The 18606-nt window shown below is 40.5% G+C and overlaps 1 protein-coding gene across 1 annotated transcript in view; it reads left to right on the forward strand.

The window, feature by feature from the left end:
- The first annotated feature begins 208 nt into the window (after positions 1–208).
- LOC114665400 (interleukin-22 receptor subunit alpha-1-like) overlaps positions 209–18606 on the forward strand; it is a 94163-nt gene continuing 75765 nt past the window's right edge. The window contains exons 1-2 of the mRNA XM_028819944.2: positions 209–621; positions 11133–11262. Coding sequence (XP_028675777.1) covers positions 594–621; positions 11133–11262 — 158 coding nt within the window. The 5' untranslated portion in view covers positions 209–593. The remainder of the gene's footprint in view (positions 622–11132; positions 11263–18606) is intronic.

Below are 18606 nucleotides of genomic sequence, written 5' to 3' on the forward strand. Positions count from 1 at the left end.
TCCAATCGCAATTGAAATAGTTTCTCGGAACGACATTTCAATATTTCCTGCTATTATAGGAATGCACCCGGACAGGTTAATATAAAGTGCCATCACCACCCTGAAAGAAAAGTGATTCGTTTTCGGCACCTGCTATTAGAAAACTGGCACCGTGACTCAGGTGGGCTGTCAGCAGGTGCAGCCACACTTGTAAACGACGCGCTTTCGCTTTTACAAGTCGCTGTAATGTCTACTGTGTTGTGGTGTCTTGAACTTCGTGCCTAAGACTTGAAACGCCCGACCAAACCTGTACAGCGGGAACGCGGAGGGAACGGCGCCCTTCAAGGGCAGGCTCAGGTGTCGAAAATCCACCTCGTGTGAATAAAACAGGAACTTGGCGAGGAGGAGATACTGTAGTAGGTGTTACAAAGTTCACTCCGCAAAGCTGCTCACCTTTCATACGTAGTGAAACTGGCAGGACTTTAACTCGAAAGAAAACTGGAAAAAACTAAAGAAGACCAGCGGAGCAAGCGAGGGGCTTTGGAAGATCGACCACCTCTTTTTGTGGAACTGGGAATTTTATTCTTCATTGCTAGCAAACTCATTTCTGAATAATGTTTTCCCATCTCATAATTGTGGCAGGTAAGACACGGCCGTTCTGTGCATAACATAAATGTAAGGCAGATGGCTGACTGATTACGGAGAAGCACAAATCTGAAATGTGTTTGCCGAAACTGGATCCTTAATCATTAGCTGTGTGAGAAGTTCTGCTTCATTTTTTGTATTGTCTTCAACATAATATTTACTGTCAAGTATGGGATTAACGGCACTGCCTCACGCATTCCATCTCCTTCAGGGTTCGATTCACTCCTCCCGTCTGTGTGGAGTTTGCAAGTTCTACCTACATGTACGTGTGTTTTCCTTCCACGGTTATAAAGGCTTTTGATTTTAAATTGACACCGGCGTCTGTGCTTTGGTCCTACCATGAGCTGGTGCAGGGTCCTGCCTGGTGCCCGTGCTATTGGGACAGGCTGCAAAGAGTATGACCTGGGCGAAGTGGCCTTAAGAATGCTATGTCATACTTTTCAAATATGAGTCCATCACTTCAATCATTGATTTGGGATCTCCAAACATGTTAACGCAGTATAGGCACGATTAAGACTTTTCAAGTTACTTTGTTAGAAGCTTGAATTTTAATTAAATAGTCACACAGGAAATAAAATGCAACCTGAGTCTCGCATCTTTGAGGCTGTTAGATAAAATGGATCTGCATCGGATGAATAATAGAAATGCACTGTATTAGCCTTTGAGCGCCTATATTCAATTTCTTTTTTTGTGAAAGGAAATACATCAAATGTGACGCTTCGGATATTGAGTATAAAATTACTCTGTTGAATTAGCGGAGCATGAAATGTGCCTTTCAGTGTGAAAAAGTTGAGTGAAAAAAAAATGTTTAATGAATTTGAAGCACAAGATCAATGGTAAGATCAAGGTGTTTTTCCCTGTACCCGTACAATCAATTCTTTGATCAAAATGTGTATTTTCATAAGTGTAAAGTAACATTCACCAACCGGCATAAGCCAAGTTAGGGTAGCAGCGGCACCGAGCGCAAGGCAGCGATCTGTTCGTCATAGGGGCCACTCGGCCACACTTACGTCAGTTCAGATTCACCTATTTAACTAAAATATTATAGATAGATAGATAGATAGATAGATAGATAGATAGATAGATAGATAGATAGATAGATAGATAGATAGATAGATAGATAGATAGATGTGAAAGGAGCGATAGATAGATAGATAGATAGATAGATAGATAGATAGATAGATAGATAGATAGATAGATAGATAGATGTGAAAGGAGCTATAGATAGATAGATAGATAGATAGATAGATAGATAGATAGATAGATAGATAGATAGATAGATAGATAGATAGATAGATAGATAGATAGATAGCGCAAATTCCTCAAAGGCAACGTATAAAAATATAGAGTCGGGCTTGAATCCCAACACACACATTTACATTGTAAAGTAGGATTAAAGAACCAGGCAGTCTTGGTGCCAGTGAGTCGGGTTCGGTAAAGCCCTTAATGTCCTTACAGAAATCGAAACTCCTCAGCGAGGGAGACTCCGTCGGGACGCGCCGATGGCTTTCACATTCGATTGTCACGGGACAACCTGAACACAAGCCATGACCTCAACACAAAAAGCTTGCTGTCTGTTGCATGGGAGTGCAATTAGGGTAACGGTAAAAAACACTGAGTCGTTATCGACACCAAGACAGAAGCCCGTTTTCTAACAACTGAACATGGCGGCAGATAATGGCAATTTTGTGTTTTACTGTTAAATGTTAAACTGGTTATTTTAAGAGGCCCTGCTTGTACAGTAAGACTGCAGTGTCATGGAGAAGGGCGATTGTGATATTCATATCTGAACAGATATCAGTATACTTGGATGGTGACTTTCACATAATTGACAGATTTAATTTTATGCAAAGATGCATTTAAATGTTTTTGTAAGTGATGTGTTTATTTTAGTTTAAAGATCAATGCCTTTGTATTCCCCAATATTTTACTCCAGAAATATTCCTTGTTCTCTCTGCACTGTTACAACTGTAAACATGCTGGGTATTCTGTTGTTCTCCTCGCATTTTTTTCAGTTAAGCACTGTACAGTACGACTGTGCACTTCATACGCTGTATATAGGACTCATGGTGGCACAGTGGTGCACTACCTATAACTGGTCACTGTTTGTATGGAGTTTGCATGTTTCCTGTTGTCCATGAACACTCCATAAAAAATAAAGGTGCCAGAGCGGTTCTTCAGAACAATGCCAAAGTGAACAGTTTTTGGCTTCCAAAAGTCCCATCCAAATGAAAGTTCCAGCCATGAGTACGTAGTAACAGATTTGTGAAATGCCAGTGGCTCTCACTTCATACATCCAGTAAAATGGGCTAAGTCCAGGTTTTCTTAATCTGTTAGTGTCCTGCAGCCCATGAAACATTAAAGATTTTGTTTTTCTTCTACATATTGAGAAGTTTTTCAAAGCACAAAGAACCAACTACATATGCAAAGAACCCGTCCCAGAATGAAATGGTGCTTGGGCAAGCAATAAAGCTACGAGGAACAACACAACATAGTAAAGACCCATATAATGAGTGTAGGTGAACTCTTTTGCACTCCACTTTCCTATAGCAGTCCCATGGACATGAAGGTAAAATCCTGCCTTATGGGCAAAGCTTCCACAGGGCTGTATTGCAATAGGCAAATTCACCTAATGGGTGGATGGACAAATGGCTAGTATGATACATACCAATATATTGCATAGAATGCCAAAGCAACAAATTGCCATCCATCCATCTTCCTAAATGCACTTACCCTGAGCAGAGTCGTAGGGCAACTAATGCCTATCTTAGCAGTCATTCGAACAAACAACTGGACAGGGCACTATAGTTCATCACAAAGCAAACGCACACACACAATTCACTACGGCCAGTTTAGACCTAACTTGCATGTCTTTGGACTAATGGAGGAAAGCCAACATGAACACAGGAAGAACATGCAAACTCTACACAGCGAGGACCCAGGATGTGGTCCCCAGTCTCCTTACTGCATCACTGTGCTGCCACATACATTCATATACAGTATAATGTATATAGTAACAGGCCAGGGTGCAAGAGACAAAGGAATGGATTTTGCACTCTAACAGGTTTAGTGGTAGTTGATCCTTAAAAGAACCACTGGTCCCTTCGCAGCTGAACCAACAGAGTCCTTTCATGGCCTCTCTGCTGCACCACTGCAATGTTGTACAGCTTCAGACAGTGAACACTTATAAGTAGTATGTTGTAAAGCTCTGTGTGCTCTCAGCATCCTCACCCAGGCCTGCTTTTACATAATTACAGCTTTGTCTCCTATGGCTTGCCACCATGTGCCCAGTCCAATGGACGTGAGTAGACAAGCCATGGTCTTATATAAGTGCTTCTCTTAAGTGGTCCGTCTTCACCCCCACTTCCACGCTCTCAGGTGTTGCTTTTATGGCCAGCTTCTCGAGGGTAGCCAAACCTCTTTTGTAGTCCTAGGTTACCTAAAAAATGTGTCTTCTTATGATACACTATATATATATATATATATGTGATGCTTGCTGGGATAGGCTTCAAGCTAAAGCCACTGGATAAGCGGCTTTCAAAGATGGATAAATGGTTATATAAAACCAAACCATACTAAGAGGGCTATCCCACTATACAGTTTTATCCATCCATCCATCCATTTTCCAACCCACTGAATCCGAACACAGTGTCACGGGGGTCTGCTGGAGCCAATCCCAGCCAACACAGGGCACAAGGCAGGGAACCAATCCCGGGCAGGGTGCCAACCCACCACAGGACACACACAAACACACCCACACACCAAGTACACACTAGGGCCAATTTAGAATCACCAATCCACCTAACCTGCATGTCTTTGGACTGTGGGAGGAAACCGGAGCCCCCGGAGGAAACCCACGCAGACATGGGGAGAACATGCAAACTCCACGCAGGGTGGAATATATATATATATATATATATATACAGTGGTGTGAAAAACTATTTGCCCCCTTCCTGATTTCTTATTCTTTTGCATGTTTGTCACACAAAATGTTTCTGATCATCAAACACATTTAACCATTAGTCAAATATAACACAAGTAAACACAAAATGCAGTTTGTAAATGGTGGTTTTTATTATTTAGGGAGAAAAAAAAATCCAAACCTACATGGCCCTGTGTGAAAAAGTAATTGCCCCCCTGAACCCAATAACTGGTTGGGCCACCCTTAGCAGCAATAACTGCAATCAAGCGTTTGCGATAACTTGCAATGAGTCTTTTACAGCGCTCTGGAGGAATTTTGGCCCACTCATCTTTGCAAAATTGTTGTAATTCAGCTTTATTTGAGGGTTTTCTAGCATGAACCGCCTTTTTAAGGTCATGCCATAGCATCTCAATTGGATTCAGGTCAGGACTTTGACTAGGCCACTCCAAAGTCTTCATTTTGTTTTTCTTCAGCCATTCAGAGGTGGATTTGCTGGTGTGTTTTGGGTCATTGTCCTGTTGCAGCACCCAAGATCACTTCAGCTTGAGTTGACGAACAGATGGCCGGACATTCTCCTTCAGGATTTTTTGGTAGACAGTAGAATTCATGGTTCCATCTATCACAGCAAGCCTTCCAGGTCCTGAAGCAGCAAAACAACCCCAGACCATCACACTACCACCACCATATTTTACTGTTGGTATGATGTTCTTTTTCTGAAATGCTGTGTTCCTTTTACGCCAGATGTAACGGGACATTTGTCTTCCAAAAAGTTCAGCTTTTGTCTCATCAGTCCACAAGGTATTTTCCCAAAAGTCTTGGCAATCATTGAGATGTTTCTTAGCAAAATTGAGACGAGCCCTAATGTTCTTTTTGCTTAACAGTGGTTTGCGTCTTGGAAATCTGCCATGCAGGCCGTTTTTGCCCAGTCTCTTTCTTATGGTGGAGTCGTGAACACTGACCTTAATTGAGGCAAGTGAGGCCTGCAGTTCTTTAGACGTTGTCCTGGGGTCTTTTGTGACTCTCGGATGAGTCGTCTCTGCGCTCTTGGGGTAATTTTGGTCGGCCGGCCACTCCTGGGAAGGTTCACCACTGTTCCATGTTTTTGCCATTTGTGGATAATGGCTCTCACTGTGGTTCGCTGGAGTCCCAAAGCTTTAGAAATGGCTTTATAACCTTTACCAGACTGATAGATCTCAATTACTTCTGTTCTCTTTTGTTCCTGAATTTCTTTGGATCTTGGCATGATGTCTAGCTTTTGAGGTGCTTTTTGTCTACTTCTCTGTGTCAGGCAGCTCCTATTTAAGTGATTTCTTGATTGAAACAGGTGTGGCAGTAATCAGGCCTGGGGGTGGCTACGGAAATTGAACTCAGGTGTGATACACCACAGGTAGGTTATTTTTTAACAAGGGGGCAATTACTTTTCACACAAGGCCATGTAGGTTTGGATTTTTTTTTCTCCCTAAATAATAAAAACCATCATTTAAAAACTGCATTTTGTGTTTACTTGTATTATATTTGACTAATGGTTAAATGTGTTTGATGATCAGAAACATTTTGTGTGACAAACATGCAAAAGAATAAGAAATCAGGAAGGGGGCAAATAGTTTTTCACACCACTGTATATATATATATATATATATATATACACATATATAAAATCTAATGTCTGTCTGTCTGTCTGTCCGCTTTTCATGCAAGAACTACTTAACAGATTTAGATCAGGCTTTTTTCTAGAATTTGCTTGAACATTCCAGTTCATTTTGTGACTTCTCTTATTACGCTAAGCCTCATAGTTCCCCTGCAGGAGCGATATATTCACGATAATCTGAGACAGAGGCTACGGGCCGAGGGGAGGGGGAAGCGTGTTGTCAGGAGTAGGGAGCTGGACAGGGCCCTCCCCACTGTTGTGGGTGGGCCATAAGTTTCCATACATATGGTTTTTAACATTTTATTTTTTATATTTCAGATACCCTAAAAAATGCGTTTGAATAAAGTGCAACGAATTAAAATCATACTGATGGCCACTTAATTTTTATTTTTGGGGGCATTTGAAGGCCACGGTGTATCAGGAAAAGATACAAAACATAAATCATCTTAGGGAACGCATAACCAACATCATTACAAGCATAGCTGTGCTAATACGTGCTCATCAGCAGTGACGGACACATATTGAAATGTGTTTTCAAAACAATGGCAGTCATGTAGAGCATATTATATAAATAAAAATGTTTTTTCATAAAAAAATGTTTATTTTCCTATGTATGGAAACTTATGATCCACCCTATATATATATATACAGTATATATATACATATATATGTATAAAGTGTGTGTATATATATATCTATATATATATATCCATCCATCCATCCATTTTCCAACCCGCTGAATCCGAACACAGGGTCACGGGGGTCTGCTGGAGCCAATCCTAGCCAACACAGGGCACAAGGCAGGAAACAATCCTGGGCAGGGTGCCAACCCACCGCAGGACACACACACACACACACCCTCACCCACACACCAAGCACACACTAGGGCCAATTTAGAATCGCCAATCCACCTAACCTGCATGTCTTTGGACTGTGGGAGGAAACCGGAGCGCCCGGAGGAAACCCACGCAGACACGGGGAGAACATGCAAACTCCACGCAGGGAGGACCCGGGAATCGAACCCAGGTCCCCAGGTCTCCCAACTGCGAGGCAGCAGCGCTACCCACTGCGCCACCGTGCCGCCCTATATATATATATATATTGTATATTTATATATATATATACTGTATATATATATAGAGCTACATGTCCCTGATTGACTCATTAACTGACTGAAAAAGACTTTCTTGGTTATCTGTAGACAACCAAAAGAAAAATGCTTTTCACTACTGGATCTATCTAGTTTCCCCTGATGTCCACAAAAATCCAGCCTTGACAAAATGCCAATTTAATGATAAAATAATCAGTGAAAATCACAATAATGTATCACATATAATAAATAGTTAGTGCCAGTCTGGAGTGGGTGCAGAAGGGCACAGGTGGTAGCGCATCCAGCTGCAAGTAGGCAACATTGTGGTTCAAGAGCTGCCTGTAACTTTTTTAAAATTTAGATTTTATTTGTGATTCAAATACAAAACAATTTACAAAAGACTAAATATCAACACTACATAAGTGATATCAAAAATAAAAATGTAACTTACATTGATGTCAGTCAGTCAGTCATTATCCAACCCGCTATATCCTAACACAGGGTCTGCTGGAGCCAATCCCAGCCAGCACAGTGCGCAAGGCAGGAACAAATCCTGGGCAGGGCACCAGCCCACCACAGGACACACACACCAAGCACACATTAGGGCCAGTTTAGAATCGCCAATCCACCTAACCTGCATGTCTTTGGACTGTGGGAGGAAACCGGAGCACCCGGAGGAAACCCACACAGACACGGGGAGAACATGCAAACTCCACGCAGGGAGGACCCAGGAAGAGAACTCAGGTCTCCTAACTGCAAGGCAGCAGCGCTACCACTGCGCCACCGTGCTACCTATCATTGATGTGTGTTTACTTTATTTTATTTTATCATCTGGAAATATTACAGAGTCTTTTGATTTCCTTTCAATTTTCCATTGCCGACTTCATTTTTTCTGTAATATAAACCAATGCCCCCTAAGAAATCAGAATGATCTTCAGCTCTGTCTACATTGCATTGCTTTTTCTTAGTTCAAATGTCTTGACTTGCTTCTGCATATTTATTTAGGAGACAGTTTAAAATTATAATTCCAGTTCATATGCACGTCATTAGTACTTTATTCATTTCTTTGTGCTATCTATCTATCTATCTATCTATCTATCTATCTATCTATCTATCTATCTATCTATCTATCTATCTATCTATCTATCTATCTATCTATCTATCTATCTATCTATCTATCTATCTATCTATCTATCTATCTATCTGTCTGTCTATAACCAATGCTTCTGTTATACAGAAGGAAACAAAAAAACGGGGACTTTGCATACATAATACACTGTAAAGATGACAACAGGCGTGATGACAGGATGCTGGTGGAAATGTCTACAATTACTGACAAGACAACATTTATTGTACCTGTCATGGACACAATGTACAGCACCATTTAGAAGAAGAAATCAATGAGTCCCGTCAGATGACAGGGAGGATATGGAAATTACACATCAAAGCAGCAGATTAGGGTTAAGGTTTGAGTTAACCTCTGGAAAACCTTTACCGCCACTTTTAGCATGTTATAAGAAGCACACAGCAATGAAAATATTTTGTGGAAACAAGTGTATGTGTGGTCCAAGAACCTTTTAGGGAGGTAAAGAAGAGGGCGCTTCTTTCTAACTCTGATACCAACTGCCAGATCCTCCCTTTATATTTCAGAGGAACTACAACAGTCTCATACTCCTTAACATCTCCATGAACACAATGAATGTCCACTATGCAGAGATCACAACCAGAATCCAACAGAGCCCAGATCTTGCGCCCAGCCAAGCCAACAGAGACCCTGAAGTTATCTTTAGATGGGACATGAGAGCAACACACTTTGGCCAAGCCGATCTCCATAGATTGAATTGGTGAGAGGCAAAACTCCCTAGCCAGATGTCTAGGCTGGCTACAATGAAAGCACTTGGATATAGTCCCAACTACAGTGTCTTCTGCCCTGGGTGCCGGCCGGAGTGCCCCCTCCAGCGCCAAGGAACCTTTGCTTAAATTTGAGAGACTGGAGAAGGGGTTGTAACCTCAAGTTGCTCTCATGCAAGGAAAGGATGAGCCGAAGGCTTGGCCTCAGGAAATTAGCTTCCTGCAATTGGCCATCAGACAGGATCAGGAGCCAGGCTAAGTTTAGCCAATCTGCCTCCAAGTGGCTTGGGCTCCTTCCAATCTGCAGGTTAAATCCAACAGTAGGTCAACATCACTCTGGAGCATTTCATCACAGAGAACATCGCTTATCCCAGACAACACTGTCAATAGCATACTTTTCTATAATGTGCTCGAAAGAGTCTCCACAGAACCAGCTTTGTATAAGGTTCAGCAAGTCCTGCCCTTGGATAGGGCGACTAGGATCGATCTGCCGCAGCCGAAACTTACAAGTTCACTTAATAAAAAGATATACATGGTATATTGTGATGAACTGAAACAAAACAAATAGAAAAGGCAACAGTGCTATTTCAAATGAAATCAAAGAAAACAAGAAAGAAGTCAGGATTGTCCATTACTTTTTCTTAAGGCTTTGATATTCCTTTGGGTTGATGAATGCCGAATTCTGGGTGTTTCAATTGTAAATATCGTGTCACAACCGGAGGGGGCGGGACTTCTGAGCAGGGCCGGAGGTGATGTCACCCCACCTCTGAAGTTTCCTCCTCCATTCTAAGGCTTTTATTCGCTCTTGCACAGAACCTCTAACAGATTCCCACAGCACATGTGCGAGGCAAAATATATAAATATATAGGTGTGTTTGTGTGTGTGTGTGTGTTTGTAAGTGAGTTAATGAACAAATGGACTTGAAACCACAGAAAAATATTGTTTGTTAAGCTTTATCTAGGAGCATCTATTGGTCAAATACTACTTTGTGATAAGAGCTTCACTTAATAACACAAAGCACCAAAGACATTTTAGCTGTTGCTGCTGTGTAAGAAGTTTTTAATGAATTTTAAATCTTATTAAGACTTACAACCACCAGTGACATTTAGAATAGGGGGTCACTACAGTTGCTCATGGCTACGTAACAAGATCTTAACAAAGAGTTCTTTGTGTTTTATGGCAGTAAGTGACTAAGAGCTCCACTAGCAAGCCCTAAAAGCCCAACTTAAATCTAGTGTGTTTTGACAGTATTGCTCTTTGAATGTGTCATGGCTTTATTTTTATTTTAGATGTCACTATACAATACTGCTCTTTTTATGAGTCAAGCAGCCAGGCAGGAGGAAGCTTATCAATGCATCTTTATTTTCTCTTCGAAGAGGGAGTGCCTCCTTTCAGAAAGCTGATCAGAGTGTCTTCCCGAACAAAGTGATTCACACATTTTTATATCTTTTAGAGTGGCTACATGAGATAAGCCGATTTATGATTGTACATATTTAATATATACAATGATTCGTTAATATATTACTTACACCTTTTATGACCTTACTTTTCCAGTAGACATGAGTTAAAGTTATCATATTCTAGGTTTCGTCCCATACCTTTTCCAGCATATGTGACTAAAAGTTATCAGAATCTAAACACTGCCCCATACCAAGTAAAGCACGTCCTTGCCACATTTTATCTTAGCAGATTACCTACACCCATCTTGTTCAAACTTACTGCTGCTCATTCCCTTTACACAATAGCTTGTGTGTACTTATCTTACACACCTAGGCTGTTTAGTTATCCTAATTGACCTTTTAATACCATTGATTAATACTGTGGAACTTAAAGCATATAAAAATAACCCCACAGAGTATGCTCATAATATTTACCAAAGGAGAAACCGTATATTCTAAATCAAAAGCGATTTTGTTTACTGGAGTTGATATGTAAACCCATGCTGAATTGCATTTCTTCCTTCATATCTGATTTGTAATTTTTTTTTTTAATTTTAGGGATCATTGTTGTACATGGAGATAATCTTCCTAAAAAGAGTGTGGCATTTACATCTGTAAATTTGGAGAATATTCTGAACTGGAAGCTAAGTGAGGACCCAGGATACAATTACACAGTACAGTACAAAAAGTAAGTGTCAGTGTCCATTTGATGTTTCGATTTTTAAGAATATCCATTGTTGCGCCTCACAATTAATTGATATCTAAGAATGCCCTCATTGTGTTCAGCAGTAACAATATGAGTTATAACGTTCTACAAGTGAAAGTAGACATACCTGAGGTTCCTTCATCCTTTAAATATACTTGATAGGGATGAGATTTTATGTGAGAAATTACTGTCCATCAAGGAAGACAATTGACAAAGCACCTGAAGAATTAAATTACAAAGGCATCAAGTGACATTATGCAACAGGACACTATTTTTTATTACATAAACCTAAATTACTGCGGTGGGCTGGCGCCCTGCCCAGGGTTTGTTTCCTGTCTTGCGCCCTGTGTTGGCTAGGATTGGCTCCAGCAGACCCCCGTGACCCTGCAGTTAGGATATAGCGGGTTGGATAATGGATAAACCTAAATTAGAGGGCGGCACGGTGGCGCAGTGGTAGCGCTGCTGCCTTGCAGATAGGAGACCCGGGTTCGCTTCCTGGGTCCTCCCATGCGTGGTGTTTGCATGTCCATCCCGTGTCTGCGTGGGTTTCCTCCCACAGTCCAAAGACATGCAGGTTAGGTGCATTGGAGATCCTAAATTGTTCCTGGTGTGTGCTTGGTGTGTGTGTGTGTGCGTGCCCTGCAGTAGGCTGGCCCCCTGCCCAGGGTTTGTTTCCTGCCTTGCGCCCTGAGTTGGCTGGGATTGGCTCCCTGTAGTTAGGATATAGCAGGTTGGATAATGGATGGATGGATAATCCTAAATTACTGTGAGTTTATCAAAACAGCAGATAGATAGTTATAGAAGTTAATATACATATACAAGCATATTTCCAAAGTAGGGGGCCCACTGTGCAAAATATAAATAAAAACAGAATGTGATGACTTGCAAATTATGTAAATTCAATACTTAATTGAAAATTTTACAAAGACAACATATCATTTTTTGATTTATGAAAAATATATGCTGATTTGGAATTTGATGTTAGCAACACAGACTGGGGCCTGTTTCTCACTATGTTGCCTCGTCTCTCCTTTTAACAAACCTCTAAAAGTGTTTGTGAACTGATCAGGTGATCAGTTGCTGTAGTTTTGAAAGCGAAACGCTGCCCCATTCTTGCCTGATATAGGATTTCAGCTGCTCAATATTTTATTGCCTCCTGTGTCTTTATTTTAAATCACAAGGTGCCAAATGTTTTCAACTGTCGACAGACAGGCTAGTTTAACACCCAGACTCTTTCACTATGGGGCCATGCTGTTATAAAATGCGCAGAATGAGATCTGGCATTGCCTTCCCTGAAAAAGATGTTGTCTGGATGTCAGAATATGTCACTCCAAAAACTGTATATACTGTTCAGCATTAAATGTCCAATATATGGAAGCTATCCATGCTACGTGCAATAATTGTTTGTTGATAAAAAGGCGGATGGTCTTTCTCCTTTTTAGCACTGAGGACACAAAGTCCATGATTTCCAAAAGAATTTGAAATTTTGATTTGTCAGACTACAGGACAGTTTTCCACCTCACTTCAGTCCATCTTACACGAACTCAGGCCCGAGAAGGCGGCAGTGTATCTGGGTTATGTTTATATGTACAGTACTTACTTCTTTGCATGGTTGAGATTTACTTTGCATTTGTGGATGCAGAGATGAACTGTCTTCACAGATGATGATTTTCGGAGGTGTACCTGAGACCATGCGGTGGTTATCAATACAGAATCGTGTCTGGTTTTAATGCAGTACCAGCTGAGGGCCCAAAGATCTTGGCCATGCAATGTTGATTTTCAGCCTTGTCCCTTGCATACAGAGATTTCATAGGATTCTGTGAATCATTAAATAATATGCACTGCAGATGGTGAAATCCTGAAATTCTTTGCAATTTTATAGTGAGGAAGATAATTCTTAAATTGTTGCACCATTTGCCGGTGCAGTCTTTCACAGAGTGCTAACTCGTCTCCATCTTTACCGCTGAGAGACTCCGCCTCTCTGGGTGGTCCTTTTTATACCCAATCATGTGACTGACTTGTTGCCAATTAACCTCATTAGCTGTGAGGTGATCCACCAGGTGTGTTTTATATTTTTACATTACACAACTTTTCCATTCTTTTGTTGCCCCGTGGCAGCTTTTTTGAAACGTGTTGCTGGCATCAAATTCAAAATGAGCATGTATTTGTCATACAACAATAACATTTTTCGGCTTCAACACTTAATGTCTTGTTTTTGTTTTATTTTTAATAAAATATTGATTCAAATGATTTGCAATTCATCACATTCTAATTTTATTTACATTTTACATAGTGTTACCGCTTTTTTGGAAATAGGGTAGTAGTATATATCGTAAGATAAATATGCTTTAATGATCTACAATGGGAAAATTGTACTTTAACATATCCAGCTTAAGTTAAGAGGAGGACAGCAGTAGGACTGCTACTCCTTTGCAGCTCCAGGCATGTCAGCTTAATTCACAGCCAGGCCAATGGCTGCGCAAAACTTTCTCTCCTCAGTGCTTCCCTTTAGGGTCTCTGGTTTCCTTCCACAATCCCAAGCATGTGTCTCACCCGTAGGTCAATTGGTGACACTAACTGGCCCAGAAATTCTTAGTGTGACATCCTAACAACTGACTAGTGTCCAATCCAGACTGTAAAAAAACTCACACTGTTCCAGTATGACGCTGAGGTGTTGCACGGCTGCACGCGGGTCCCAGTCCGGGTGGTCTGTCGTGCGGTGGGTGCGGCAATGTGTGGTAATCAGCGCATGCTCCCAACCCCTCTCCTTCTCTCTCAATCCACACTTTGTTTCTACTTTGTGATGCATTCTGTAAGGGACTGCAAGTGTGCTGAAAAGATGCATGGATTGTTATACAACATCAATCAGAAGCAAAGTTAATTAAAAGAATCTGAAGGCAAACATATTAAACCTGGTCGACCTTGATATTCAGTCTCACATTTGTGATTTCCTTTGTGTGTTGTAAATAAACTAATGGTTAATGTGTCTGACGTTTACACTTTTTACAGTAAATCACAATAGAGTAAAAAATGAAAGAGAAGCAGTTACTTCTTTATCTGTTTTCTTTTTTGAAGTTGCATATTGTTTTTGTTTTCACTTTTATTCAGGTTCAGGGATTAGACGCTCTAGCTGCCAGTTTCGCTGATTTGGTTTATCTTCTGAAGTCACAATTTTCTGCATTAGCTTGCATTTATCTAATTTTGCTTTCATGAATTCCAGTTGTTTCATATGTCTGTAGTAGAGGTGGCTGATCATGGCCACACTGCATATGTTAGCAGGGACTATGTATTTGGCAATCTGGAGTCTAAAGTGGGTACATTTGCTGGCACACAGGTGGGCACTGTTTATGAATTTGGAGAGACCAGGTGGATATGAGGGGGGCATGGACAGCTTTGGGGAGCTCTCAGGTGAATTCATTCTGCCTTGGGCAGAGTTGGTTAAGCAGTTTATTACAAATATGTGTTTGTATACTCATTTTTAAGACTTTATTTGAAGTTTCTTTATCTTTTATATTGGTTGGGTGCTGGCCATGTATTACAGGACCTTGGTTAAACCTTAGTAAGAGATCCTATTGTGTCTGTCATGGAGTTTTTATTTCATTTTATTTACTTTTCTGCAATGACCTTAAAATTCACCAGTTAATTACAGTCTCTTGATCAAAAATACACGATTTGAAGAGATTAGTCCTGCTGCCTCATAGATCCTGTGTGTGAACCCCGTGTCTGTTCATTGCATGTGTGGAGTCTGCATCCCCTCACTGTGTCCTTGTTGATGTACCCTCGCTGTTTTCCAGTTTTCCTCCCCATAGACACCTGTTCTAAATTGGGTGGGTCACAGGTGCATGGGGTCTCCAGTGGACAGACATCCCATCCAGAGCTGGAGCTGGTGTTGTGGCCGGTCCTGCCAGGATAGGTTTGGGGCCACTGTGGACCTCAATCGAACGGAGTGGATTTAAGAATGTTATGTTTTGCTAATTTTATGTATGAATTTTTCTGAACAAGTTGGATCAGTTATGCTTTCGTAAACTGCAAGGCTTTCAGTTAATGTTTCTACCTTCTCTGCCTTACTGGACAAATGCAAAATCGGCTGTACTGTTACCAAATGGCTAGGAAAAGTTAAACCTGAAATGTGATATTTTAAACCCAATAATTCCATTGTATTTAATCCTTTTTTGTCTTGAGTATCCATTGGGGACTTTGATGATGGCATACTTTGATTAAATATATTCAGCTGTAAAAGTATGTAGCACGCCTCATGAACTCTGCCTGTTTACCAAGCTCAGTAGCCAAGGTGCCGCTGAAGCTCTGGATCATCCCATTTATGTGCAAAAGCAAAACTGCATGACAGTGCTGACAATAATAAAGTTTTAAATAGCAGATCCCTCTCTAGGTTCAGCATTTATTAAAGAGAAAACAATTCCTGAGAGCAGCTCACAACTGGTGTCTACTTTCTATAAAGTGAAGCTGAAACAACGTCTTGGGGAGCATCCCTGTGTTTTGCAAGGACAGCAGATTTGCGTCATTTGCTGTAATCAGCCTGGACATCAAGTTTTTGATAATTAAATTTGGTTGCACTTTGAAGCGTAACAAAAGTATGTGAATCACAGAAACTCAACAGTGCTGTCATGCTACAGACAGTAGAACTACATGACACTTTTCTCGATTCTGTTATGAACAGTGTGCTCAAAATAGTGAGAAGTGTTATGCTCAGCAGGCACGAGATTTCAGTGGGTGACTGGAAGAAAAGGACATAGACCCAAAACTGAAGTGAGGGTCAGAACCGAGAAAACAACTATCAGGAAACAAAGCTAACAATCGCGGAATAAAATCAAAGTCAGAAGGGTTGCAGAGTTCAAAAACCAGAGAAACAAAAAACATATTTCTAAATGTTTGATTTTGGAATCCATGTAGTGGGATGAGGAAGTATAACTTTTAAGTGAGATGCAAAAAATATTCAAAACACGAGGCCTTGAAAAAAGGGAGTGAGGCCTCCACAAAACCCACAAACCAGGCCTTACCCCAGGCAGCCTGACTCGAAACTCAATAGCCAGATTTAGGCCTGCAGATGCCCAAAATGGAGAACTGGTCTTATGAGTTCAAAAATATTTAAATGTTCCCAAAATACAGCAAAATGCCTCACTAGGGAAAGGAAACCATCAAACCTCTGGCTAGAGAGACAAGTCCAACAAGAAAGCTTTATAAATAAAGGAGTTTATTTGAATAAAAAAAAACTGATGCACAAAAATGACAGAAAGATAAAAATGAGGCCCAAGGTTTGCCTAAAAAGCAATCCGCAGCAAACAAATCCCAGAAAATCAGAAAAAGCAATACTCTCAGTAATGTACTGTTTGAGTGTCAATGAACCACTGAAGGACCTTCTACCCAGCCTGAAATATAAAGGTAGGGATGGGGGGTTTGGGTTTGGGGGTCCTTCAGTAGTGATGTCAGGGTGACTTTGCCTATTGAGGTTCCACCCACAAAATACAAAGAATAATCATTAAACACAATGAAAGCAAAACAATGACATTTTATACATTGGCAAAACCATGAACATAATCAACAGCATAAAAAGACAAATAATATTTATAAAACAACAAAACTATGAAATAAAGAATAAATGTGAACCCGGGCTTCAACCCTGGCTAAGCCATAACAGATCCACAATGAGCACAATGTCATTTTATTATTTTCTCAGCATAAGCATCAGCTTCATCCAAAAGTGAAGCTTCAGACCACAGTTTGAACTAACAATAATGGAGAGCAGCATCCGTCAGTAAAGCCTGACAGTCATCTTGGTGAGCATCTTCTCTTTGACTTTTAATTCTGACCAACCACGGCAAATGAATAATGTGGTATTTCTTAAGTGATGAGAAATGGATCCAGTAAAGCATGTCAGGCAACACAAACAAGCAGCAAACTAAAAGCAGCACACCCATTCAGAGAATGAAGCAATTATGCCAAGCATGCTGTCGGAGAAGTCACTGGCATTTTTGCAGACATGCTCTCCTGGTAAACATGTTGACAAGCTAAATGCATAAAAGACCTGCAAGGGATGAGTTGTGTGCTGATCACTGGTCAGGTGATAAAGTGATACGACTGAGTAAGTGACAGGCTTGTAAGCATTTATGCTGAATAAACTGTGTGGTGCTGCGGCAGAATGGTAGCACACTGGTTAAGACCACTGCCTCATGAATGCTATGCCCTGTGTTTAAATCACACATCCAATTGCTTTCCGTGTGGAGTTTGCATGTTCTCCCTATGTGTGCAAATATCACAGGATAAATGAGTATTTATACTGAATAAACTGTTATATTTGCATATTTATAGTTGGAAATCCAGAAAGGGAGCAAATGAATCACGTATCTTGATTGATGTGGTGGGGTTTGGAGGGTGTTGGGCATAAAGTCTTACTTATTTTTTACACGTTCTTCTTTTCAAGCCTGCATATGCTGGGTTCAAATCCAAATGTCTGTTAATGGCGTTTTCATTGAGTAAACTGTGTAATATCAGGGAGGAATGGCGTGTGTTGGCTAATACAACTGCCTTTAAATCTGTTGTCCTGTTGTTGTCTCTTTGGAGTTTGCATGTTCTCGCCTTTTTTGCATGGGTTTTCCTTCCACAGTTCTGGGTGAATATGTTCATGAGTGGTCCATACCATAAAGTGATCTGACTGTTTAAATTCAGATGGGAATTGTAACAGAATTCAGTATCACATGCGATAGCAAGTTTCATTTAATCAATTTAAAATGGGATGTGTTTCTTGGTGTTTACACCAAATCTGATCTTGGTCAAACATGTAAATAACAGAATCTGGTCACATCAGCATAACAGTGTAAATGTGGCTTATGTCAGCATCAGATTACTTCTGTAAATAGAAACTGACGAGGACTGAACAAAATCAAGGAAAATTAACACAATGGGCACTTTTAAAACAACCTCATGTCGAGAGAACAAAAGTCGAACACAAAAGAGTGAAGAACAACTTCAATAGTGTTGTGGATAATGATTAAAAGTAGCTGTGCTACCCATCTAAGACAGGTTGAAATCTAAGTAATCAATGTAGACCTCAGAGTTAATATTTGCAGTACACATATTTTGCAATGCACGTAATAATAAAATGCTTTACATTTGAAAAATGAAAAATATATTTTAGTAATGCATTTTATTGCTACAAATATTTTTGATGCACCATCTGTTGGAATGATAATTGCAATACATATGTCCCTGTTATATGTCATTTGGTATGGGATTTGTAAACGTGTTAATGCTTGTGATGCACCATATGTTGGAATAAAGTTACCAAGAGTTACAGATATTTAAGCAACA

Source organism: Erpetoichthys calabaricus, chromosome 14 (assembly GCF_900747795.2).
Source record: "Erpetoichthys calabaricus chromosome 14, fErpCal1.3, whole genome shotgun sequence".
NCBI lineage: Eukaryota > Metazoa > Chordata > Cladistia > Polypteriformes > Polypteridae > Erpetoichthys > Erpetoichthys calabaricus.